Below are 27,107 nucleotides of genomic sequence, written 5' to 3' on the forward strand. Positions count from 1 at the left end.
CCCTGTGTCTACTAAAAATACAAAAATTAGCTGGACGTGGTGGCACATGCATGTAATCCCAGCTACTTGGGAGGCTGAGACAGGAGAATCGCTTGAACCCAGGAGGCGGAGGTTGCAGTGAGCCGAAACTGCACCACTGCGCTCCAGCCTCGGCGACAGAACGAGACTCCTTCTCAAAAAAAAAAAAAAAAAGATATACAAGAAGCTGATAACAGTTGCTTCTGGGGAGAGGAACTGGGGCACAGGGTGGCCAGGGTGGAAGGGAGACTTACTGTTCATAGTATATCCTTTTGTATGTTTAAATATCCTACAATGTGCCTGATCACTTATTCAGCAAGAAAGAGATGGTGTCTGAATTGCGGACACCCTCATTGCTCTGCAGAAAATGGACTGGAGAGGGCAAGAGCAGAGACAGAGGGTCAGTTAGAAGGCTCTGGCAGTGGTCCTGTTGAGGGATGGTGGTGGCTTGACCTGTGGTGTTGGTAAATGGAGAGGAAGAGATGTGGATGGATTCACGATTTACTTTAGAGGCTCAGCCAGCTGGGCCTGGTGTAATTACTGCTGTATTCCACACTGACATTCCCTACACCCACAGTTTAAGAAAACTTTGTGCATTTGAGATGGGAACTGGGCTTACCTGACTCTACCTTGACTTCTCTGACATCTTTGTGGTGGGAAGGGTTCTTGGGCTCCTTCCAGGTGCTAAAAACCTCTGGATTCCAGACAGTGATGTATCACAATGTGGAGGACATAGTTATGGACATTCACCCCTTTCATAGACACATGCAACAGTTGCAAACAACTTTTAATGGCTACAAAAAACAAAAAGAAACAAAACAAAGTTACACTGAAGAAGCCCACTTATTTCTCAATGGAACTTTCTTTCTTTGCAGAGAGATGCCAAAGGCCAGTACCTGTTTGACCTTCTTTGCCACCACCTGAACCTACTTGAGAAAGACTATTTTGGTATCCGCTTTGTAGACCCAGATAAGCAGCGGGTAAGTCAATATTCAAAACACAAAAGGAGGACAGAGCTAGTCAGTAAGCCTGAGGTCTTGAACTGTCATTCATATTCAAAGTCAAGCTTCAGGAATCAGGGACCAACCAGACCCTGCAGTTGGATGTCGTCTCTTCAAATCATAGCATTAGACCTGGAAGGCACCTTGGGTAGAGCTCACCTGGAGAAGCTTGTCATTTTACAGTTGCTGAAATGGCAGGCTAGGAAGCTTGAGTGATTTGCACAAAGTTGGAGGCAGAGCAGCTGGGCTGGAGTTGTGGTCTCGGAGCCCAGGTCACAGGTGGGCCTCTCCTGCCCCCTTTCTAGTAAGCAGCTGAACCACATTGTACTGGTTAAGAAAGGCCTCACCAAAAGTGCCATACCAACCCAATTTAGACAGGACAGAGACAGAGCCAAACCAGCATGGGCCTTGCAGATCTTGCAGTTCTTGCTCTGCTCTACACAGCATAGGCAGCTCTGCAGACACAGGGCATTCTGACAGACAAGGGTTCTGATATTCCAGACAGATACAGGAACAAGTCCATTATCTCAGGCCCCTGCCTATTTCTCCACCTTCATCTCCCTGACCTGTCTTCTCCCTGCTGTGGTGCCACCAGACAGTAATATTTTTGCTCTCCAGATACATCCTACCTTCTTTCTTTTGCAGAGCCTTCATCTAGAGAGTTCCCCTGCCTAGAATCTTCTCCTTTTCCTCACCGCTCCACACTCCACACCCTTGTTCCAGCTAACTCCTTTTCACACTTAAGATCTTAGCTTAGACTTTCGCTTCCTCTGGGAAGTCTTCCCTAACCCCACTCGGTATTAGGGATCCTCCTATGGGCCCCCATGTGCCCTCTGCTACCCTGTATAGCACTTATTACAGCATTCTGTGATTACCTGTGTTCCCTGCAAAACAATAAGTTCCATGAGGGCCTGGACTTTACCTCGTTCATCACTATCTCCCATGTAACTAGCACAGGCCTACAATGTAGTTGGTGTTCAATAAACGTTTTCTGAAGAAATGAACGCGTGAGTGAGTTAATGGCTTATAGTGTTGTATTTCTTACGTCCATTTGCTTAGCCTCCCACCTGCAGTTTCTATAACTTCCCTTCATCTACCCTTTGCTCTTTGTGGAGATGTACTCTCTGGCATCCCCACTGAAGTGGAGAGGTAATGGTGGACTATTTTTTACAAATGTTGTTTCTTTGTTTGGTCTAAACTTTTATCCTTAAAAAGGAAGGCTGGCTGTGTGCAGTGGCTCATGCCTGTAATACTGGTACTTTGGGGGGCTAAGACAGGCAGATTGTTTCAGCCCATGAGATCATGACCAGCCTGGGCAACATGGCAAAACCCTGTCTCCACTAAAAATACAAAAATTAGCTGGAAATGGTGGCGTGTGCCTGTAGTCCCAGCTACTTGGGAGGCTGAGACATGAGAATCACTTGAACCCAGGAGATGGAGGTTGCAGTGAGCCAAGATCACACCACTGCACTCTAGCCTGCGAGACAGAGCAATACTCTGTCTTAAAAAAATAATAAAATAAAATAAAAGGAGGGCCAGTTACTCCAAGGTCTCTTCATCCCCTAGAGTAGTGGTATATGAAGAAAAAAAGTCAAATTGTATCCTGTTCATTGGTTTTTTAGTTAGGTCAGAATGTGCTTGAGGAGAGTAAGAGAATATGTGGATGTGGTCAAGGTTAAAATGAGAAGGAGCTAGAGAGAGATAAGAACATGTGAAAGAGGAGAAATAAACATTTATGGAGTTCCTACTGCTTGCCAGGCTCTGCACTGCACACAAACCTAGTTCTTCCAGCTGATGTATACTGCTCACTGAGTTGTGCCAGGCACTAAGCTAAGAGCTTCACGTATGTTATTCCATCTCATCCTTGACGAAATGAGATGAGTATCCCTAATGATAATATCTGTTCTCCAGATGAGTAAATAAAATCTCAGATAAGTTAAGTAACTTCCCAAAGGTAAGTGGCAAAGCCAGCCTCAAGCTCAGACCTGTTTGACTCCAGGGACAATGTGGTTTCTGAGATTCCATGCTGAATGCATAACTGATAGCCTCTGAAAATTGTGTAATTCTGTGCCTTGTGGGAGGGGTTAAGGAGAGCAGAGAGACTTGAGAGAGTATCTGAGGGTTTGTAGGGAAATGGGGACCTGTAAAGAGTTGTCCTTAGTCCACTGATTCATGGTAGGATGGAGGAGCTGAGCTCCCCTGCTCCCTCAGGGTGTAAGGGCCTAAAATAAACCTCCTTCCCTGGGTCTCGAGACAGTCCGAACCCAGCACTCACATCCATCCCCATGTCACTGTTGCTCTGCAGGAGCCTCCATGCATCTGGAAGCTCTCCTGGTCTCTCCTGGAGGAGCTGCCCTCACTCTCCTTCCCCAGTATTCCTGACTCAGGCCCAGGGCCTCCACCTTCTCTTGGCCTCTGCTTTGTACCCTTTCAAGTCCCTAGAGTCTGAAGATTGTGCCACATTGGCCCATTCACTCAAATAGAGGAGGAAACCCTCCTCTCTGAATCTTCTTTTCCTCTTCTTTTAATCCCTCCTCCCTAAGCCCGTGTTGTCTGTTTGCTAGTGAATCTGGGACTGATTTGGTCAGGCATTTACAAAAAGCCACTCTAGCCATCACCATATTCTTGGGTTCCTCTCAAGATTTCTCTGCCAGACGCCAAATCGTATGGATCGACTGTGACAGCTCTCCAGTCCCTTCTCACCCCTTGCTACTCTCTTCCAGCCTCAGTCCTTTCTTGAGCTCTCACTACAATAAAACTAAAATCTTCTTTCCAGCTATTGCCAAGGGGAATAGCCTTTTGTCATTCAGCTTTCTCTGCCCTCTGCTGATAATGCATCTCACAGTCATTAATTTCTACCTTCCTTTGTTTATTTCTTTTAATCTATCAGTCTAATGTCTAGAGGTGTTGGTGTTCTGTGTACTGAGTCCCTGGCACTGACTACGTTCTCCTAACTGTCCACAACCCCGGTGTGCTCTGAACAGATAGGCCTCCTCCCTCTTCACAGGCATACCCTGGAACCTCAGTTGTTTCTGAGCAATTTCATCTCTTGCCTTTGCCTCCCTGTGAAGCTGAGCCGTGGTGGGCCGTGTAATGTGAGAAGGACCTCTTAACCACATTGAGTGGCTATAATGAGTTGCCAGCCTCATGGGAACTCAGATCAGCAGAAGCAGGAGAGCAGAATGTCAGCCCAGATTATCCGTGTGGAGCTGACGGAAGAACTGGCTCTTAGTGGGTCCATTAACTGCATGACCCATGACCCAGCCCAGAAGGTGATCACTGGGAATTAAGGGAGGCCAGGATGCTGACTGCAGGGCCCTGGCTGCTCTCCTGCCAGAGGGAGGACTCTGCCAAGACATTATACTAAATGGAAGTAGCCAGAAAAGAAGGAAGTATGGGCCCAGTCCCTTTGCCATTCAGCAGCTACCTATTGAACACTGTGCTAGGCACTGGTGATACAGTTGTAAACAAGATGGACAGTTCTGGGCCTTCATGGAGCTTATATCTGGCAATGTTAAGTTACCTCTGGATAATCAAACCCCAATTAATAGCAGTCCTACCTAATCCTGTTAGCAAAAAGCAACAAACATCAATAATAAATTTTATAAAGGACCCATGTAGAATTAACAAACACATATAGAATGGTTTCATTGCTTCCCCCAAACATTTAAGTACCATGGGAAAATGTATTTTGCCTCTATGTCCTGCCTCCTTGAAAATCCAAGGGGAAAAGGGTACTATCCTACACGTTGGTTGTGGTTAGTTATCATTTGAGATTTAGATTTTAAAACATTGCTGGATGCCAAGGAATCTTGAGTATGTGTTTTCTAACACTAAGGGTTGGCAATTTATGTTACTCAAAGAAAGATGGAATATATACCAGCCATCCCTGACTTAGGAAATTTCCACTTATCGCTGCTTTCTAGAGTTGCTACCAATATCTTCTATCCCCGCTCTGCTGCCAAAAAAAGAGAAAAAAAGCTGGTGCATAACACACACACACACCACCCATTAAAGTCAGTATTTCCCAACTCAACCCAGGTGGGGGTCTGTCCCCGCCACACATACATGCAGTTGCTTGTGCCTAATCGCATGCCAAAAACATGGCTGAGAACTTTGGCACCCTGCTTTAGAAGACAGCATTTCCAGGGAAGCCCAGAAATGGCATCTGAAGCTGGAACTATTCCCCCCTTCACAGCTGGCTTCATGGGAGCTCATTTCAGAAAATCATATCACTCTTTACTCTCCAAACTTATCTCTCCAAGCTTTTGGGCTGCTTTCACCCTAGGCTACAATCTGTCTAGTTTTTTAAGTTGGAGAAAACAAGTTATATTTTACAGCCCTTCTCATTAGGGTTTTCATGTTCTGTGTTCTCTGTTTCAGCATTGGCTGGAATTTACGAAGTCTGTGGTGAAGCAATTGAGATGTAAGTATTCTCCATGAAAAGACTCAAGCCACACCCCTGGGGAGGGCGGCATGAAACCTCCCACTTGCCGCAAGTTTTGGTCTACGTATATAATTTCCCACTGTTCTCAGTGTAAGTTGGCCGTAAATATATGAGGGTTCTCTTCTGATGCTTCATGCTAGTGGGCAGTACAGCCCTGTCCTCTTCTGGGTGAGGGTCTTCCCTGATGGGCACCTCTTTTTCTCTGCAGCCCAGCCTCCATTCACCATGTGCTTCCGTGTGAAGTTTTATCCTGCAGACCCTGCTGCTCTGAAAGAAGAAATAACCAGGTGAGGTGAACATGCTTCCCGCAGCCATTAGGACCTGTTGGAGAGCATAGGAAAGGGGGATGGTGACCTCTTAGAGCCTCTCGTTTGGAAGCGCCTAACTCTTAGAGGCAAGGAACTCTTCCTAAATATAATGACTTCTGTATTTCATTTCCACATGCTTTCTTTGTGTACCCCTCAGTGCAGTTGGAACAGAGCAGACTTCTTTCCTTCAAGAAGTGTGAAGACTACATCTTGAACTGGTCACTCTCAAAGGGATCTGCAGTAACTAATCAGAAGCATCTTTTCTTTTACCTATCATGAGGCCACTGTGGACATTTTTGGAGAGAGCTATGTTGCTGCTTATTTTGGGGGTTGAAAACAGTTTCAGGTGGTCTAATGGATATACTTGGAAAATGCTAAGGCATCACACCGAAAGATAAGCTAGGAGATACTGAAGATTTTAAATCAAAATGGGTAAACTCTGGTGTGCCATTGGATCAGGTTCATGATCAGCTCTTTACTGTGGGAATCATGTTCTGTGGCAGGCAGACAGCTGCGTGGAATGCATCCTATCTATCCAGCACCACTTGAGGATGAGAAAGAATCTCTCTGCCTATAGCCATCCTAAACGAGAGTCAGTGAGTGAGAGCTTCTAAGCTTCCCCAGGATTTTGTGTATCTGAGCCAAATTTACTCTGAAAGCCTCACCTCAGAGATTCAAGAACTCTACAACAGGGATCCCTAATTTTTATATTAGAAAGACCTAATTTCGACATAAGCAAAACCTTGATGTTACTTTGTAGAAGGCAGGACCATAGGTGAGGATGTGATGCCAGGGAATCCTAGAGCTGAGGAAGAGACAGCACTGTCAGCCCTAACCCCTTCCCTAAGACCTTGGAGACAGCAAACGTGGGAATGAGGATATTGCCAGCCATATAGACCATTTATCCTATAAGGCTTTGAGATCCACTCCTAGATCCTGAACTCCTTGGGAAAATTCCAAAGACAGAAAAGGAGGAGGAAGGAGGAGGAAAGAATATGGAATTCTTTTCTTTTCTTTTCTTTTTTTTTTTTTTTTTGAGACAGAGTTTCGCTCTTGTTGCCCAGGCTGGGTGCAGTGGTGTGATCTCGGCTCACTGCAACATCTGCCTTCTGGTTTCAAGCGATTCTCCTGCCTCAGCCTCCTGAGTAACTGGGATTACAGGTGCCTGCCACCTGTTATTTTTTTTGTATTTTTAATAGAGATGGGGTTTCACCATGTTGGCCAGGCTGGTCTCGAACTCCTGACCTCGTGACCTGCCCGCCTCGGCCTCCCAAAGTGCTGGGATTACAGGCGTGAGCCACTGCGCCCGGCCAGAATTATTTTCATTTCCCGATCTAAAGCGCAGGCCAGGTGAAAGGAGCAAAAATTTCTCTAAGAGGGGAAATCAGGAAATGGGGAGAGGAGCGGGCAAAAGCAGGAATTAGTAGTGCAAAGGCAACAAGGAAGTGGGACGGGGAGAAAAGTGGCTTCTTCATGGGCCCTTCACATGGGAGTTGAGGGAAATCTTCTGATGGAGTCAGAAGGATCAGGAAGGCTTGTTCCTGCAGATGCATAGGGCAGTGTGCACCCACCTATTCTGAAGCGCTGAAGACAGTGAGTATAGCTAGAACCAAATCTCATGTCTCTTACGAGGCATAGAAGCTCCAGGCTCTGCTCATCTACATGGAAGTAGAGGTGGCTCTTGCTTTGCTTCAGAAAACCAAATCTATCCAAATCATAGACACCCTACCTAAGGCTTTAGGTAGGTAAGGGTAGAACCACTATGTTTAAAATTTCAGGCCAGGCGTGGTGGCTCACGCCTGTAATCCCAGAACTTTGGGAGGCCGAGGTGGGTGGATCACCTGAGGTCAGGAGTTCGAGACCAGTCTCACCAACTTGGTGAAGCCCATCTCTACTAAAAATACAAAAATTAGCTGGGCGTGGTGGCGGGTGCCTGTAATCCCAGCTACTTGAGAGGCTGAGGCAGGAGAATCACTTGAACCCATGAGGCGGAGGTTGCAGTGAGCCAAGATTATGGCACTGCACTCCAGCCTGGGCAACAAGGGTGAAACGCTGTCTCAAAAAAAAAAAAAAAAATACAATTTTCTAAATCCAGTGTCACTATCTTATATGAATGGACAGACCTTCCTACCTAAGAAGCAGCATAGACTTGGGAGCTCAGATCTTACTTATGTCACTTGTTCGCTGTATAGCCTTGGAAATAAGATGCTTAACCTCTCTGACCTTAGATTACTCATTTATAAAATGGGGATAATAATATCTACCTCATAGAATTGTTGGGAGGATTAACCACTATCCCGGCCTCTTATACTTCTTAATACACCCACAGTGAGCCTTACACTGAGCAAAGGCTCAATATTTCATTGCCAGATTCATTACACAGTCCATAGGCCCAGGGGCTCTGCATCATGCACAAGTACAGTTAGTACTGGCTTTTCTCCCTTGTTTATGTGAAAGGCACTTCTTTTCTAACAATCTCCACTCCTCCTCTGTCCCCTTTCCCCACGAGCTAGAATCCTAAAACTTAAGCAGCTAATTTCTGAGTCCTGAAAGAGAAAGCTATCCCAGGTAATCATCCAAGTCCTGGTAAGCAGAGCATTAGGACCATGGCCAGGCCTCTCACCAAGTCAGCAGACTTCAAGGACACTGGCAAGATAATGAGCTCCTCTCCATCTGCATGCATGTGTGCTATCCATCTTGGGCAATTTTCCCCTCTCTCTCAACCTCAGCAGCGTTCTTTACCTAGTATGCAATTTTCCAGCATTGTCAGGAGTGTGAACCACAGGTGCCTGGGCCTGATTTGCAGTCTTTGTGCCTCTCCCTCCCTGGGGCATTCTGTGAGGCTGTGGAATTAGCTGCATTTTTCTCCTCATTCACATCCTAACTAATCTTAAGAGAGTAGATACTGGCCCCAGCCTCACTCAACACCCGTAATTCATCCCTGGCTTACAGCCCTCCATCCCACCTTACTGCCAAACTAATTTAGCTGTCAGTGTGTTTTTTCCAGGCAATATAGGTCCTAAATTTCACTGCCGTCTCAGCCATTCCCATAAAGCCAGGCTGAGAGAAGGGGATGAAGTAGGAAGTACAGAATTTGCTTCAATTTATCTCTTGGCTTCTTCCCAGATGATAAATTTAGTTGCCAAATCCTGATTAATTTCTTTTGTCATTTTTAAAGTAATAGACAGATTTTCTTGTCTAGGCTAGAGACAAGGCAAAGAAAATGGGAAATCAGGTAACAGATTTGGCTTTTAACAGGGATTGCAGGTGTATGAACTCTTTGGAAAGATCAAGTAAGAGAACAAACTGACTACAAATGGGACCCCACTGTCCAAGGAAGCAAAATGTCTGACACGCAACAGGTGCTCCAAAAAATGTTAATAGAATGAATAAATACATACATGAATGAATGGAGTCATCAGGTCACTTATTCCTTCAATTAACATCATTTGAGCCTAGCTTAGGCTAAGATGGATTGGCAAACTTTTTCTGTAAAGGGCCAAATAGTAAGTATTTTTGGCTTGTCGGGCCATATGGTCTCTGTCGCAACTACTCAATTCTGTCATTGTAGTGTGAAAGCAGCCATAGACGATACATAAATGAATGAGCAAGGCTGTGTTCCAGTAAAATTTTATTTCATTGGAAACTATGACAGCAGGCTGTAGTTTGCCAACCCCTGGGCTAAGAAATCAGAAAGAGCTGGCTTCAAATCCTAGGTTTTTCTTTAACTAGCTCTGTGACAAGGCAAGCAGCAGTATCTCTAAGCACTCAGTCTCCTCATCCATTAAACAGGGATTAAAATGGTAGTCACCAGCCAGACGTAGTGGCTCACACCTGTAATCCCAGCACTTTGGGAGGCCGAGGTGGGCAGATCACCTGAGATCAGGAGTTCAAGACCAGCCTGGCCAAAATGGTGAAACCCTGTCTCTACTAAAACCAAAAAAAAAATTGGCCGGGCGTGGTGGCACGTGCCTGTAATCCCTGCTACTTAGGAGGCTGAAGCAGGAGAATCACTTGAACCCAGGAGGTGGAGGTTGCGGTGAGCCAAGATCGCACCACTGTATTCCAGCTTGGCAACAAAGCAAGATTCCGTCTCAAAAAAAAAAAAAAAAAAAAGGCAGTCACCTCATAGAGTTGCTGGGAGGACTGAATGAAAGAGGGCATGTGAAACAGGGCACACAGCATGCACTCAGTAAATGTGAGTCTTTATTGTTATTTTGTTGTGTTATTATTTTGTCATCTCCTCCATTGAAATGTAAGCTCCATTAACAGGACTCTGGGTTGTTCCCTACTGCATTCCCAGCACCTGTGACAGTGCCTGGCACATATAGTAAGTGTCGGATGGATGATGGACAGATGGATGGATGGATGGACGGATGGATAAGCTAGGCACAGGATGTTTAGGCTCTCTTGAAGAATATTAAAAGTAAATACAACATAGTCTCTGACTTCAAGGAGCTTATAGTCTAATATGGGGGAGGAAGACATACTAAAACCTGACTATAATTATAGTCAGGAAAAAGGAAACAGTAAATAGAGGAAGCTATTTGAAGGAAAGAATCCCTTTGAAAAAGAATCTATTTGAAGGGAAGGTGAGGCCAAAGATCTTCTGGAAAAAACTCTCCAGGAGCCTCCAGTGCTTTCCACAGTTCACAGCCTTAAACTCTGGAAATACCTGTGGGCTCATCCCCACCCTGGGAGATCAGACAGCCTTACGCCAAAGCCAACACCCTGGAGAGATGTTCACGTTACACAAAAGCTCAGGTTTTCCCTGGCATCTTGCAGGCTTTTGCTCCTTCTGTCCTGATTCACACTCCAATCAATTTAGGACAACACTAGCATTCAAACAAAAATGGAGGTGAGGTAAAGCCTCTCTGAGGCCAGAAAGAGATCAGCAGAGTTTAAAAACCAAAAACCCAGTTTCCTCAGAAGCAAGCTTGTTCTCCTAAATCTGGTCTAGAACTGATTTCTCCCTTGGTCCCAGTAAGAATTTCTCTCTGATGACAAAGGGTTCTCCTGACTTGGATGAGGACTAATCTGATAACTGAGTGAATTACCATGGGGCTAGAAAAGGCACTGGGCTGAGGCAGAAGGCCTGGATTCTGATTGCTGTGTTACCTCAAATAAGTCACTCTCCATCTCTAGACTTCTATTTCCTTGGCTATGAAATGTTCTGAGGTTCAGAGATTCAGGAGGGCTGCACTGGGCAGCTCCAGCAGGCTGATCCCTTGCCTGGCAACACACAGTGGCCCTGGAGATAGTGCCTCAGGCAACAAGATAGTCTTCCTTAGGCCCCTTGTGTGGCCAGGGAGAACATACCAGGGTCTCTTGTGAATGGGTCTAAAGATGCTATGAGTCATGTGGAATATATTTCCACCAACAACACTGAGTCACTGGTTATCTCCTTAAATGAACCAAACACAAAGCTTGATGGAAGCCACTGTGGCAGAAAGGGGAGGGGGAGCCCCGGTGCAGCTCGCTCGCTCTCTTGAAGCTGTCAGTTGATTCTTTCATGAGCTCATCTCCTCTTGTCCTCAACTATGGTTTGTTTCTTAAGGATGCTGGTGTACCCTTTTCCCTCTTCCCATCTGGTTCTATGACATTGTCTGAGAATGCCCCGTGGCCTTGCCTTTAACCTCCCTGCAGCTGTTTTTATCACCAGAAATCAAAAGGAACCCGGCCCAGCAGTGGAAAGCCTTGTGTCCATTCCAGTTCACCTGAGGCCATTACCTGCCATCGATAATGATGCCTTGGAAAGACAGTGGTTCTCACTGTGAGCAGGATCATGTTCCTTTGGGTGGGAGGAGAAGGGGAGCAAATCAGAAACTTTAAACAGGACTTTTCTTTTTTCTTTCTTTTTTTTTTTTATTTGAGATGGAGTTTTGCTCTTGTCGCCCAGGCTGGAGTGCAGTGGTGCGATTTTGGCTCACTGCCACCTCTGCCTCCCGGGTTCAAGTGATTCTATAGCCTCAGCCTCTCCCAAGTAATTGGGATTACAGGCCTACACCACCATGCCTGGCTAATTTTTTTTTTTTTTTTTTTTTTAGTAGAGATAGGGTTTCACCATGTTGGCCACGGTGGTCTCGAATTCCTGACCTCAGGTGATCCACCCACCTCGACCTCCCAAAGTGCTGGGATTACAGGTGTGAGCCACCGCGCCCGGCCCAAAGGGGCCTTTTCAAACCACAGGAGCACCCCAGAATATGGATTCTGACGGGCTCCCCCTGGAAGATGTTCCCCTCTCTGCCACGTTGAGAATCACTGCCCAGAGCCATATTATCCATATTATCCCTTTGCAATATCTCCTTTAGTCCAATATGTACAGTCCCTGAATTTTGGACACAGACAAGCAGAGAAACATGGAAGACATGATGCATGAATCCAGGTCCAGGGAGTGATCAGTAAGGGGCAAAAGGTTTGCATCCACATCCTGCTGAAGCCTGTGGAAGGTGGGAGTTGGAACAGTGAGAGGCAGAGAAGTGCTCACTCACTGTCTCCCACACACCGTGTGGCATTTCACTGTGGGAAGCAGAGTGAAGACGAGCTTGATTTGGTAGATCCATCTTAATTATTCACTCTACATGTCTTTTTTCCTTTAGTTTTTCTTGGCAAACATTTGGGCAGAGTAGGGTTGATGGGAGTGAGAGGATGGGTTCTTATTAACTTCCAGACTAAGACTCACCTTCCCTTTGGTCTGAGGAAGGCAGTCCATCCTGCTGTGGTTAGAAGGTTGCTTTTGAATTTTCTTAGGACAGCTTCTTAAATTTTAATCTATACACAAATCACCTGGGGATCTTGTTAAAAGGTGTAGGTGTAAGTGTAGGATGGGCCTATATTCTTCATCTCCAATAAGCTCTCAAGTGATGCTGATACCCCTGATATGTGGGCTACACTTTGAGTAGTAAGCCCTGAAGAGAGAAGAAGGCTTGGTTGCTCCCTCATTTCTGTTAACTGCATGAATCTCCAAGCCTGAGCCTCTCAGAGTTACCTGCTAGGACCCCTTCCTACCACCTCCTGGAAGTTGCACCATCAACAGCCCTCTTCCTCTTGAGCATTTTTACATGGTCAAGTGGACACGGAATCCTCTATTTTATTCTTCAGCCTGAAAACGGAAACAATGGAAACCTCCAATTATCCAGGGAGGGGTCAATTTCTTTTTGGTTCAGACTGTTAGAATTTAAAGGAATTTTACTACATTTTCATTACTCCCCTAGGGATGTTGCATCATAAAAGTTAACTTAAAATAGCAAGCACTTAAGTGTCTCAGAGTATTGTCTGTGGGTCAGGAATTCAAGAGCAGCTTAGCTGGGTGGTTCTGGCTCAGGGTCAATCACGAGGTTGCAGTCAGGAGGTTGGCTGGGGCTACAGTGATCCACAGGCTTGACTGGAGCTGGGGACTTCATTTCCACGATGGGGCACTCAAATGGCTGTTGGCCGAAAGCCTCAGTTCCTTGCTGGCTGTTGGCAAAGGCCCCAGTTCCTCACCACATGGACCTTTCTATAGGAATGCTGAAGCAACCTCAAGAAGAACGAGTGATCCAAGGGCAAGAGAACAAGGAAGAAGCTGCAATGACTTTATGACCTTAGAAGTCAGACACTCACTCATGCTTTATTCTGTTGATAGAAGTGAGTCACCAAGTCTAAGCCACACTCAAAGAGAAGGAATTAAGCTCTACCTCATGAAATTAGGATTATCAAAGAATCTGTGGAAATATTTTTAAATCACCAGAAATGCTCCCTGGCCAAGGAACCACCATGGTAGGTGACCCACTCAAGGGATTGATGCTCCTAATAATCTTACAGGTCTTCTAAGAAGAGCAATGAAGACCACACTCCTTGTGAAGACATTTCAAAATGGAAAGTCATCAATTCCATTCCACTGTGACAGGGTCCATCCAACTAGTGAAACTGCAAAGCATTTATAGTGCAAGTGAGAGGTGACAATGTGCTAACAGCCCTCACTCTCAGCGCCTCCTCGGCCTCGGCCTCCACTCTGGCGGCACTTGACAAGCCCTTCAGCCTGCCACGGCACTGTGGGAGCCCCTCTCTGGGCTGGCTGAGGCCGGAGCTGCCTCCCTCTGCTTGCGGGGAGGTGTGGAGGCAGAGGCGCGGGCAGGAACCGGGGCTGCACGCGGTGCTCCTGGGCCATTGCGAGTTCCAGCGGGCACGGGCTCCAGCGCAGCGGGCCCCCACACAAGGAGTGGCCGGCCGACACTGCCGGCCTAGGGCAGTGAGGGGCTTAGCACCCGGGCCAGCAGCTGCGGAGGTTGGGCCGGGTCCCCCAGCAGTGCTGGCCCACTGGCGCTGCACTCAAATTCTTAGCTGCCTCCCCACGGGGCAGGGCTGGGGACCTGCAGCCGGCCATGTCCCAGCTCCCCCACTGCGGTGGGCTCCTGAGCGGACCAAGCCTCCCCGACAAGCACCACCCCCTGCTCCGTGGTGCCCGGTCCCATCAACAGCCCAAGAGGTGAGGAGTGCAAGTGCAGCTTGGGACTGGCGGGCAGCTCCACCTGCAGCCCGGGTGCAGGATCCACTAGGTGAAGCCAGCTGGGCTCCTGAGCACATGGGGACTTGGAGAACTTTTATATCTAGCCAGAGGATTGTATGTGCACCAGTCAGCACTCTGTATCTAGCTAATCTGGTGGGGATTTGGAGAACTTCTATGTCTAGCTAGAGGATCGTAAATACACCAATTAGCACTCTGTCTAGCTTAGGGTTTGTAAATACACCAATCAATACTCTGTGTCTAGCTAACCTAGTGGGGACTTGGAGAACTTTTCCCTCTAGCACTCTGTGTCTAGCTCAAGGATTGTAAACGCACCAATCAGCACACTGTCAAAACGGACCAATCAGCTCTCTGTAAAATAGATCAATCAGCTCCTGTAAAATGGACCAATCAGCAGGATGTGGGTGGGGTCAGATAAGGGAATAAAAGCAGGCTGCCCGAGCCCGCAGCGGCAACTGGCTCGGTCCCCTTCCACACTGGGAAAGCTTTGTTCTTTCGCTCTTTGCACTAAATCTTGCTGCTGCTCACTCTTTGGGTCCACGCTGCCTTTATGAGTTGTAACACTCACCACGAAGTCTGCAGCTTCACTCCTGAAGCCACCGAGACCACCAACCCATCAGAAGGAAGAAGCTCCAGACACATGTGAAGGTCTGAAGGAACAAACTGGGGACAGACCATCTTTAAGAACTGTAACGCTCACCGTGAGAGTCCGCGGCTTCATTCTTGAAGTCAGCGAGACCAAGAACCCACCAATTCCGGACACACAAGGAGGGCAGAATATCATAGTGATGAAGAGCCAAGTTCACGGGTCTCACAGTGCTGAAGTTGAATCCTGGCTTTTCCACTTAGTTGTATATCCATGAGAAAATCACTAAAGCCTCAGCTTCTCTATCTGGAATAATGGGGATAATATACCTATCTCAAAGTGTTATGTGAGCATTAAATAAGATATTGCATGTAAAGTGTGTAACACCCAGACTGGCAGATAGTAAGCCCTCAATACATGTCAGCTACTGTTTGCTCTTGTTTTTGATATCCTGCTTCCACCTGAGGCAACAGCTTTCTGTATTTAAAGAGGTGCTGGTCCCAGGTTTCTGCTTCATTTGTATGCTTCCTTCACCAGTGCCCCTTGTTGCATCTTTTTTGAGACCGGGTCTCTCCAATTGCTCAAGCTAGAGTGCAGTGGCACAATCTTGGCTCAGTCTTTTTTTTTTTTTTTTTACTGTTTTGTTTTGTTTTGTTTTTTGAGACAATCTCACTCTGTCCTCCAGGCTGGAGTGCAGTGGTGCGATCTCGGTTCACTGCAAGCTCCACCTTCTGGGTTCAGGCCATTCTCCTGCCTCAGCCTCCCGAGTAGCTGGGACTATAGGCACCTGCCACCACGCCCGGCTAATTTTTTATATATTTTAGTAGAGACTGGGTTTCACTGGTTAGCCAGGACGGCCTTGATCTCCTGACCTCGTGATCTGCCCGCCTCGGCCTCCCAAGGTGCTGGGATTACAGGCGTGACCCACAGCGCCTGGCCGACTTAGTCTTTTTACACTTTATTCCATTTCAAAGGTCTGGTTGACCTTGGTAACTGCAGGCTGTTTCCACATATGGACAGATTCTCTTGGCAAGTTGGGACTGAACTCTTCCTGGGCTAGTTCCTTCACCAGCCTTTCTACTTAAGAAGGAACATCAGCCAGCATCCAAGGCAGAGAAGGGCCCAGTTCGCCAGTCTCTGATGGCATAGTTTTCTTTTTCGGCACCGGACCAACTGGGGCTGGCTCCTTCCAAAGCCCAGCACTGGGGGGTGATGGTTTTACCAGGAAACAGCCATTTCTGTTTTGAGCTACAGGAGGAAACTGACATATTTTGAACTGAACCTCAAGTCAGTTTAGGGCAAAGTACTTGAAACAGTTTCCAGGGAAATGGAGAATGTATTTGTTCTACAATATGTTTTAAGATTTTTTTTTAATGTAGTAAAAGTATTCTGACAAAGATTTTGATAGGCTTACATCACGTATTTTTATCTTTAAAGCAATCAAAGAAATCTTTTTATAGTTTATTCTCTGTTTTCTCTCCAGGTATTTAGTCTTCCTCCAGATCAAAAGGGATCTCTACCACGGCCGTCTCCTCTGTAAAACATCAGATGCTGCCTTGTTAGCAGCTTACATCCTTCAAGGTAATGACTTTTGACAGGATAATTTTGCTTTTCATGCCAAGTACTGATTACATTATTTTCAGTTACCACTGATGACTCCTTCTTGAATCTAAACAGTATCTAGGCCAGGTGCTATGGCTCACGCTTGTAATCGTAGCACTTTGGGAGGCTGAGGTGGGCAGATCACCTGAGGTTAGGAGTTCGAGACCAGCCTGGCCAACATGGTGAAACCCCGTCTCTACTAAAAATACAAAAGTTAGCCAGTGTGGTGGCACACACCTGTAGTCCCAGCTACTTGGGAGGCCGAGGTGCAAGAATTGCTTGAACCCAGGAGGTGGCGGTTGCAGTGAGCCGAGATCACACCACTGCACTCCAGCCTGCGCAACAGACCAAGACTCCATCTCCAAATAAATAAATACATAAACAAACAAACATCTAACTTGAAACAGAGTTCAAGTTAGAGGGGTTTTTTGTTGTTGTTTTTTGTTTTGTTTTGTTTTGTTTTTTGAGACAGAGTCTCGCTGTGTCGCCTAGTCTGGAGTGCAGAGGTGCGATCTCGGCTCACTGCAACCTCCACCCCCCAGGTTCAAGCTGTTCTCCTGTCTCAGCCTCCTGAGTAGCTGGGACTACAGGTGCATGCCACCATGCCTGGCTAATTGTTTTTTTGTTTTTAGTAGAAACGGAGTATCACCATGTTGGCCAGGCTGGTCTCGAACCCCTGACCTCAGGTGATCCACCTGCCTAAGCCTCCTGAAGTGCTGGTATTACAGGTGTGAGCTGCCACACCCAGTCAAGTTAGAGGATTTTGCTTGGATTTCCTAGAGCCAGAAAACACTGAACGCTCAACCCTAAAGTGTGCCTAAGATCTTACTACCAGTCCCTTAAAGTCATTCTGACTCTGTTTTAGGGATTTGCCTTGGGCCCCTGGTTGAGAAAGTCCCTGAGACTCTGGAGCGTAATTAGGCTTGATTTTTTGTCCCATCCTCTCAGGCAAATCTCCAAGATAAGAAGCATCTTAGAATTCTAGTATCTATTTCAGAAACCTTTTAGTTCAGTGTGCTCAAAGTTGAAAGTGTTTCCAAGTAACAAGCACATTTCCTAACAGGCTAATAAGTAAGAGTTGAGGCTTACCCAGCTGATGCCCAGATTGGCTTTTTTTGCAAAACAGTAGGAGACATACACACTCTTCACACACATCCCCTTCTGAGATGCAGACACTTAAGTGCCACTTCCTAGATTTCTCTTAGACCCTAGGCCTGAAACTTCCATTACTACTGGATCATTTTGGACCATAGCACTAAAATGATGAAGTTTCCCCCAAAGAATCTGAACTGTTAATTGGAAATCCCAGAAGCAACTTTGTGAAGAGAACTTGGAAAGTGCTTGCCAATAAGCAACTAAAGTCCTTCTGGCACTAGAAATATCACGGCTGGTTGCCTGTGTTAAGAATGTAAAATTTATCCCAGCACTTTGGGAGGCCAAGACGGGAGGATCATGAGGTCAGGAGATCGAGACCATCCTGGCTAACACGGTGAAACCCCGTCTCTACTAAAAAATACAAAAAATTAGCTGGGCGTGGTGGCGGCGCCTGTAGTCCCAGCTACTCGGGAGGCTGAGGCAGAAGAATGGCGGGAACCCGGGAGGCGGAGCTTGCAGTGAGCTGAGGTCACGCCACTGCACTCCAGCCTGGGTGACAGAGCAAGACTCCGTCTCAAAAAAAAAAAAAAAAAAAAAAAAAAAAAAAAAAAAAGTAAAATTTAGCCCATTGCCACTTTGACTTCTGAGACTCCTGTTTTTAAAATCATCTACATGGGGAATCCAGCAGGTACTTAATAATCTTAAGATACCCAAAGATGCCCCTTTGAGATATATATATATATATATATATATATATATATTTTTTTTTTTTTTTTTTTTTTGACAGGATCTGGCTTTGTCCCCTAGGCCAGAGTGCAGTGGCGTAATCTTGGCTTACCTCCACCTCCTGGGCTCAAGTGATCCTCCCACCTCAACCTCCCAAGTAGCTGGAACCACAAGTGTGCACCATCACACTCAACTAAATTTTTTATTTTTTTGTAGAGATAGGGTTTCGCCACATTGCCCAGGCTGATCTCAAACTCCTGAATGCCCCTTTTGTTTTTAAAGAGAAAGCCTAGCCTGACCTAAGTCGAGTCTTAAACTCTAGTCTTTTCTATAGTTTTACCCAATCATTCGTTTTTCTTCAAAAAAGTACTTGATGTCCAACATTGATGTTTTCCACTTGGAACTTTCTAAATAAAATCAATATAAATGACTCTGGGCCAGGCACAGTGCCTCACAACTGTTACTCCAGCACTTTGGAAGGCTGAGGTGGGAAGATCACTTGAGCCCAGGAGTTTGAGACCAGCCTGGGCAACAGAGTGAAACCCCATCTCTACAAAAAATTTAAAAATTAGGCCTGGCGCAGTGGCTCACACCTGTAACCCCAGAACTTTGGGAGGCTGAGGCAGGCAGATCACGAGGTCAAGAGATGGAAACCATCCTGGCCATCATGGTGAAACCCCGTCTCTACTAAAAATACAAAAGTTAGCTGGGTGTGGTGGCGCGCACCTGTAGTCCCAGCTACTCGGGAGGCTGAGGCAGGAGAATCGCTTCAACCTGAGATCGCGCCACTGCACTCCAGCCTGGTGACAGAACGAGACTCTGTCTCAAAAAAAAAAAAAAATTAGCCATGCCTGGGGTGGGCACCTGTAGTCTCAGCTATAGGCTGAGGTGGGCGGATCACTTGAGCCCAGGAGGTCGAGGCTGCAGTGAGCTATGATCATGCCACTGCACTCCAGGTGGGTGCCATGAGACTCTGTCTCAAAAGAAAAAAGACTCCAAGGCTCAAGGTCACCCCAGACTTCAGATTTGGGTCTCTTGCTAACAGTAGAAGTTCCCAAGTAATTTGGAAGACACAGTGAGTAGGTTTGTAGTGAGAAAGTACAAACCACAAGTATAATATTCAGCCATGGGAGGAGGGTACGTTTTCCTCTTAATATTTACTTCTCTCTCAAGACTCCACATCTGAAGTGGTTGTGGCTCTCACCTGGGAAGGAAAAAGGGCACCCACAGAGTAGCTGGCCCCTCCTCTTTCTTTTGTCATAGCCACCATCCTCCCTGTGGAGAGCTTCACGTGGAAAAAGCTGGATTCTGACCTGGGTGTGGAAAGTACCGTGGGTCTTCTGCCCTCCTAAAGTTTACTGCTCTGAGATCTCATCAGGTTTAGATAAACTCTCTCTGTGAATAGCTGGAGGAGAAAGGCTCACACCTGGCAGGGACTTGAGAAATGAGCCTTAGAACTTGCTGCTTCTGAACTCAACGACACTTTCTGGTTACAGCCAGGCTTCCCACTCTGCAGGCCGCTCGAAGGAACCTGGCACCTGGTCAGCCCTTAATGAATATTTATTCAAATTTATTCATTTGATTTGATTTGAACTGAGGGTTGAGTTCTGAATTTGGATCGCAACTCATTCATCAATTTACTGTGTCCCTGCTAACATCCTCAAACTAGGATGTAGACCTCTGATCTGGCTGAGGCCCAAGAGGATCTCCCTTTCTGATCAAGCTCACCATTTCCTGGGCTGCCACAAAGAACGTTGTTCCTAGACCCTCTTCTCATGGCGGAATGGATGAGGACCATAGTGCAGGCCTCTGCTCTTTCATTGTAAATTTACTTGTGACCTCAGAACACAAGGCCAGCTCTCTGTCTCTCTGCATAGACTTGAATGCCAACCCAATGTGTGCACCTGGGAAAACAAAGGTGGACATGCTCCTGAAGGGCCTGCCCTCTGCCCAGCTGACAGCCATGCTCAGAATCCACTGTTTCCTGTAAATCTGATGTGTGTTTTGGCTTTTGCTCTGTGTGCTAATCTCTTGTTGCTTTGTCAATGATGATTTACCTGTCTCCGTAATTGTTTTCTTCCACCTTCCTTTTGAAAGCGGAGATTGGGGATTATGACTCAGGGAAACACCCTGAAGGCTACAGCTCCAAGTTCCAGTTTTTCCCTAAACATTCAGAGAAGCTGGAAAGGAAAATTGCCGAGATTCACAAGACAGAACTCAGGTACGTGGCACTTAGGCCCAGAACACTGTGGCTTCTCCACAGCCTGAGCGCACAGGCTCCACGACGTGTCCTCTGCTCTCGCAGACTGTTTACTGACACAGAGTGATGCTCCCCAGCCTTCCTGACCCCAGGATGTACCATTGTCAGTGATACACTGACAGCACAAGTCACAGCCACAAGCCCTGTGGGCTCCCACTCCAAGAAGAGCGATATAGGCTGAAGCTTTCAAGACAAGGGAGAATTGTGTTATAGGGGAAACAGAGAGGGATTGGCCTTTGAAAGGCATTTACCTCACTAAGATACTAAGATATTTAATGAAGATACAGAGGAAAGCATGAACTGGGGAAAAGGAAAAGATAAACACAAAGGAAACTGCGTAAGAGAAAAAAGATGAAAGAAAAAGGCCAGGTGCTTTATCATATATCCTCATGTCTGTAATCCCAGCACTTTGAGAGGTTGAGGCAGGTGGATCACCTGAGGCCGGGAGTTCAAGACCAGCCTGGCCAACATGGTGAAAACCCATCTCTACTAAAAATACAAAAATTAGTTGGGCATGATGGCAGGTGCCTGTAATCCCAGCTACTCCGGAGGCTGAGGCGGGAGAATAGCTTGAACCCGGGAGGCAGAGGTTGCAGTGAGCAGAGGTTGCGCCACTGCACTCCAGCCTGGGTGACAGAGTGAGACTCCATCTCAAAAAAAAAAAAGAAAGGAAAAGGAGAGGTTGAGTGAGAATGTGAAAAAGGGCAGGCCTCTGCTCTCAGTCTGTGACAGTGTGACAGGTGGCTTCTCAGCAGAGGATGGAGTGCGCAGGACTGATTCATAAATGCTGAGGGTGCCTTGGGAGCACTCTGGTTCACGACTATGTCCTCAGCCCCGCCTAACTCAGGCCCCCCACCATACCCTACCTGGAGTCCCTGACTTTGCACAGAGGGAAGTGGAGGAGACGTGGCTTCAAGTGTGGTGCCTCATCTTTCTCAGCATCTCTCACCTTGCCCAGAATATGCTGAATACCATAAAACAGCATTAATGCAGCCTTTCACACACATGAAGTAGGATTTTCTACAAAGCCTGATTTTTAAAAGCAGCAATAGGGTGTCTGGGCTCCACTTGGTGTACAACACAGATTCCCCAAACTAACAAACTGAGGAAAAAAAGGGATATAGAATGCAGCGTTGGCCAAGCACAGTGGCTCACACCTGTAATCCCAGCACTTTGGGAGGTGGAGGAGGGCAGATCACCTGAGGCCAGAAGTTCGAGAGACCAGCCTGGGCAACATGGCAGAAACCCTGTCTCTGCTAAAAATGAAAGTAAATAAATAAAGCCAGATGTGGTGGCACACGCTTGTAATACCAGCTACTCATGAGGCTAAGGCATGAGAATCGCTTGAACCAGGAGGCGGAGGTTGCAGTGAGCTGGAATCGTGCCACTGCATGCCAGCTTGGGCCACAGAGCGAGACCCTGTCTCAAAAAAATAAAAATAAAAATAAAGTTATGTTGTCATTATAATACATTACAGCTTTAAAAAAATATTTTAGAAGGTTTGTGTATCTACTGTTCTGAGGAAAGAGTATGCCTGGCAACAGGGAGCAGAGCCGGACATTTCTAATGCTAATACTAAGCTTCAACTTGTTCCTTCCCTAACCACAGGCCCCTAGAAACCCTTCACTCAATGATTTTACCAACAAATATAACCCAAAGCCTCCTTCGCCTTTGTAAACAGACCCCTCTGCCCACGCTCTGTGACAGGAGGGGTTCCTGACCCTCCCAGCGGAATGGCAACACCAAACAAATGGAATCTTGCATGCTTCCCGCCCCTCTCCCTGGGTGTGCCTTCCCGGGTGCAGGACCCCGCGGCTCCTCCAGTCACTCTGTTAGGGAATAGCGACCCCTTGTGGTAAAAATCAGAATAAACACGGGCTTGTGGTGTTGGAGGCCGTGTCCTCAAGGTTCCTTCAAAGAGATCAGGGATGTGCTGGAACTGCCTTGAGGGCTTTAGGAGACATCAGAATAGTAGGGACAGCCTTCCAGAAAGCTGTTCAAAGCAGGGGATCCCCCAGGAAATGATGCCCGCTTTGAGGACCCTGAAGGTTTGGGCCAACTCCAGGGGTAAATGGAGCCCCCAGGGCCCACTCCCCTGCAAACAAGGACACTCCCTGGAAAGGGAAGCGGTGCTCTAGCCAGCCCTTTGCTTGCCACACAAATATGTTCCAAACTTACCTTCCCTGTGCCTCAGGTACGCTAGTGTATGCAGAAGTCTTTATTCATAGTAATACCCCCTTCCACAGGTACTTCTTCCACAGGTCCTGCCTCGTCTGCATAATATAAAAACACATCCATGCTTCCTTTATGCAATGTGATAGGGGCTCTTGAGGGCACAAACTGTATACTGTGTTTCTTCGTATATTTTCCAGCAAGTAGCACGAGACTGGCGCATAAAGATGCTGCCTGACTGATGCCTCTCCAGAGGGATGCTAGGGGAATCCGGCCTGCTTCTCCTTGGGGCCAGCTTATCTTCCTGCCTGGCCGTATCACCTGAGGCAAATGATAAGCTTAGAAACGAGCAACATGCAGTCCTGCCCACCAGCCATCAGAGATGTTGACTTCACAAGCTGCCCGCCCCTCCTCACCAGAGCCAACCCTGGATCTGTAGAAGTACATCTGCTTTGCAGGGCTCTGGACCCAGGCAAGAGCCTGATGGTGATTCTGCCACTGGGTCTGCAATGAGCCCATCAACACACCTGCTAAAGAGGCAGTGGGAAGGGGTGATGCCAAAGGCCCCTTCAGATGGTCTGGAGCCGGAGCTGATCTCTGCCTTTTTCAGTGTCTTTCCTTTTCATGGTCATCACCCTATGGACAGACAGCTGTTGTGAAGCATGGGACCTCAGTACTGTCTCCTTCTGCCTCTCCTCACCCTACTTTCCTGTGTTTCCTTTTGGCAAAGGAAGAGGGCTGGGTGGCACCAGCCAGCTTTATGAGCCCCTTCTTTATATTTCAGTCTAGATCAGATCACATATGAGAAGCCTATGACCTGCCTCCAGCCTACAGATGTATTTTGTTTTACCCCATAGTATTTTAAATTGTGAAATACCACATAAAAATCAGTTTTTTGTTTTGTTTTGTTTTTGTTTTTGTTTTTTTTTGAGACAGAGTCTCATTCTGTCACTCAGGGTGGAGTGCAGGGCTGTGACCATAGCTCACTGCAACCTTGCACTCCTGGGCTCAAGCGATCCTCCCACCTCCCACCTCAGCCTCCCAAGTAGTGGGCCCTGCATTCTCAGTAATGGGAATCTCAGAGCTAAGGTGCTGCTGGCACAGTCCCCACCACTCCCCATTGTTCACACTCAGCCCAAGTAACTCATTATGTAGCCTGCCTCACTCTGAAAATGTTTGAAGACAGTCAGAGACTCTAGCAGGAGTCTCTGAAGTTGGTCCTCGAACCAAGCAGGGAGCACACCCTAGAAACATTGAGATGTGTGGCTCACCCTGAGCACGTCTTCATAGAGAGTTACCTCAGGGGAACCTGTGGGAACAAGACACCTTGAAACCATCTCATTTTCTTTATTCCAGTGGTCAGACACCAGCAACATCAGAGCTGAACTTCTTAAGAAAAGCACAGACATTGGAAACATATGGAGTGGATCCTCACCCATGTAAGGTAAGACCCCCTGGTTGAAGACTCCGTGACCTTTCCTCCTCTAGAAGGTGTCAGGAGCAAGGGCCCCCATGCCTGCGCTCAGAGGCCCCCTTCAACGTTACATGGCTGGCACTTTCAGTGAGATGTCAGAGAAAATGCCTCCTTTGAAAACTCCTCTGGATCCCATGCTGCATAATTTTGTGGTGCCACATCAATGTCAGAGGAACCGAGGCAAAGTCAATCTAAATAACAAATCCAAAGCTAGTGGGTAATTTGGTAGAAATGAAGAGAGAAGGGATGTGGAAGGCCCCCCACAGGGAACGATCAGAGGCGGCTCAGCGACTGCCCACCCTTTCCTGACCTGTAATCTAGTTTCTTTCCAAGAGTGGGTTTTATTGACTGCAGTGGCATAAGTCACTGCACAGAACTGCAGTGGAGTCACATTTAATTCCATTATGCGCCTGTGAGGGATAGACAGGAACCAACCAGGGAGGCTGCCCAGAGGAAACCTCTGTAATTACTCACACACATCTGGCATTTTGGAGATGAGTGGGGGCAGCCAGTGGCTGCCAAGGCCTGTGCAGACCCATGGCCCCTTCCGGTCTCTCTCTGCGGCTGTGGCCCTTCATGTCACCTCCTGTCCCTGTTGCTTTGACACTGCTGGTCTCTACCTCAGTTTCTCCACATTTCTGCCTCTCTCTTTCCATTACTGGAGGGTGTCCAGTATCACCAGTAAAACCAACTGTCAAGCTGATCTGAAGGAAACAGTATCAGTCAGGAATAGGAAGACATCAACGTTTTCTTCCTAACTGGAGAGGGGATACTAAGTTTCAAGCAAAAATTAAAAGAATAGTCTATTAGTTTCCTAGGGCTGCTGTAACAAGTATCACAGACTGGGTGGCTTAAAGAACAGAAGTTTCTTGTCTCACAGTTCTGGAGGCTGCAGGTCTGAGATAAGGTGTCGGCAGGGTGGGTTCCTCCTGTGGGCTTTGAGAGAAGGATCCTTTCCAGGCCCCTCTCCTTGGCCTGTGGATGGCTGTCATCGGCCTGTGTCTTCACGCTGTCTTCCCTCTGTACATGTCTCTGTCCAGATTTCTCCAAAGACACCAGTCATATTGGATTAGGGCCCACGCTGACGACCTCAGTTTAACTTAATTACCTCTATAAAGATCCTGTCTCCAAAGAAGGTCACATTCTGAGGTACTGGGGGTTACGATGTCAACACAGGAATTTTTGAGGGCACAGTGAATAGCCCATAACAAACAGGAATGCCGAGCACGGTGGCTCACGCCTATAATCCCAGCACTTTGGGAAGCCAAGGTGGGTGGATCACGAGGTCAGGAGTTCAAGACCAGCCTGGAAAACATGGTGAAACCCTGTCTCTACTAAAAATATAAAAATTAGCCGGGCATGGTGGCACATGACTGTAATCCCAGCTACTCAGGAGGCTGAGGCAGGAGAATCGCATGAACTCGGGAAGTAGAGGTTGCAGTGAGCTGAGACTGCACCATTGCACTCCAGCCTGGGTAACAGAGCGAGAGTCTGTAGCAAAAAAAACAAAACAGGAATGAACAGGCACAGTGACACAGGGACAGAGCAGTGTCCTTTGGTCCCTTGGTGAGAAGATGGTGATTTAGTCTTGCCTAGGAGTTATGAACCTTGAGAACATCCTGACATTCAGAAACCCTGGTCATCTTCCCTACCCCACAGTTCCCTATCCACTAGCACAGCCTGCTGCAAAGTAACCCCTGTGTTCTTGGGGCCACACTGTCAGAAAACACATTCATGCCTGTTAGAGAATCGACATTTGGATATTTACACATTAGCAAAACTTCCTAAACAATGCCCTCTGTGTAACAGATGCAGTTTAAACCCCTCCATAAATTGCTCCGATACTGTTCGCGGGGCACCCACACAGGAGTGAAGAGAGCTTTGGATAAGCTGGCCCTGGGCTCCAGTTCCCATCCCATGTTGACTGGGACCTTTGGGAGCTTCTCTGAGTCTCACTTGAAAGTACACAGTATGTGTTCAATAACTGTGCTCCCTGAACTGCTGAGTCACTCCAGGACCTTAAAGACAGCTGCCTGAAGATATGGTCATCAGAAGGGGCCAGGTTACCTCTGCATTTGACTCCAAACCTGCCCAGTCCCCTTGAGGCCACACATAGCATCCACCTCTTCAGAGATGGGTCCCTGAGCAGGGTTGAAAAGACACAGAGATGGGCAAACAGCGAGCCCGAGCACTACACTGACTAAAGGGGGAAAAGGGATTCTCCACCGTTGCCCATGGGAGTCTGGAAGCTGTAGTGGCAGCCAGCCTGGTTTCCAACCCAAATACACAGGCACCTCAGGACTGTGAGACTCCTGTCTCAGCCTTGTCTTGGGTGAGTTCGTCCATCATTGGATGCAGAGAGGCTGAAGAGGCTGCAGGGAGGAACCAGCATTCGTACCAGGCACTGTTGCGGCCCAGTTACTTATGTCGTGCCCTCTCAATCCCACAGCAGCAACTCCTGGAAAGAAAGAGGGAGGGAGGGAAGAAGAGATGCTTGTAGCATGCCTCCCATGGCAGCCTCAGTGGAGTCTTTTTACATTATTTTCTCATTTAATCCTCACACCAGCTCTGGGAGGTAGATGTTATTCTCCTTGTTTTGTAGATAAGAAGACTGGCATTCCAGGAGGCCAAAGTTCACAAGCCCTGAGCGGTAGAGCAAGAATTTGAACTCAAGTCACTACCCATTGTCATGTACCCTACGGAAGAACAGAAACCCCCAGGAGACTTCCGCTGGGGGAAGGTGGGAGTGCTCAGGTCTCTTGTTCCTGAGCCCTGTGCCTGTTCCTCACCCAGGGCCATGCCAGGGCCCTGTTGCAGACCCCACACAAAGCCCCTCAGCTCCTCTCATTAGGCTCTGACCATGACTCCTCAGCTCTCCCAGCAAAGAGAACGGTTCAGGGGCCTTTACTCTT

General features: G+C 47.3%; 1 protein-coding gene across 22 annotated transcripts in view; it reads left to right on the forward strand.

Moving 5' to 3' along the window:
• Positions 1-27,107, forward strand: part of LOC105491308 (FERM domain containing 5) — a 347,868-nt gene that overhangs the window by 287,082 nt on the left and 33,679 nt on the right. For 21 of the 22 annotated variants that reach the window (XR_011606111.1, XR_011606112.1, XM_071066958.1 and 18 more), the window contains 6 exons: positions 894-998; positions 5,403-5,445; positions 5,675-5,753; positions 16,350-16,447; positions 20,387-20,510; positions 24,078-24,165. Coding sequence is in view for 20 of the 22 variants with exons in the window: in XM_071066945.1 (XP_070923046.1) it covers positions 894-998; positions 5,403-5,445; positions 5,675-5,753; positions 16,350-16,447; positions 20,387-20,510; positions 24,078-24,165 (537 nt within the window). In the remaining 2 variants the exon portion in view is untranslated. Of the gene's footprint in view, positions 1-893; positions 999-5,402; positions 5,446-5,674; positions 5,754-16,349; positions 16,448-20,386; positions 20,511-24,077; positions 24,166-27,107 lie in introns of those variants that run through there. The other variant, XM_071066960.1, reaches the window with a different exon arrangement.

This window comes from Macaca nemestrina, chromosome 7, assembly GCF_043159975.1.
Source record: "Macaca nemestrina isolate mMacNem1 chromosome 7, mMacNem.hap1, whole genome shotgun sequence".
Taxonomy (NCBI): Eukaryota; Metazoa; Chordata; class Mammalia; order Primates; family Cercopithecidae; genus Macaca; species Macaca nemestrina.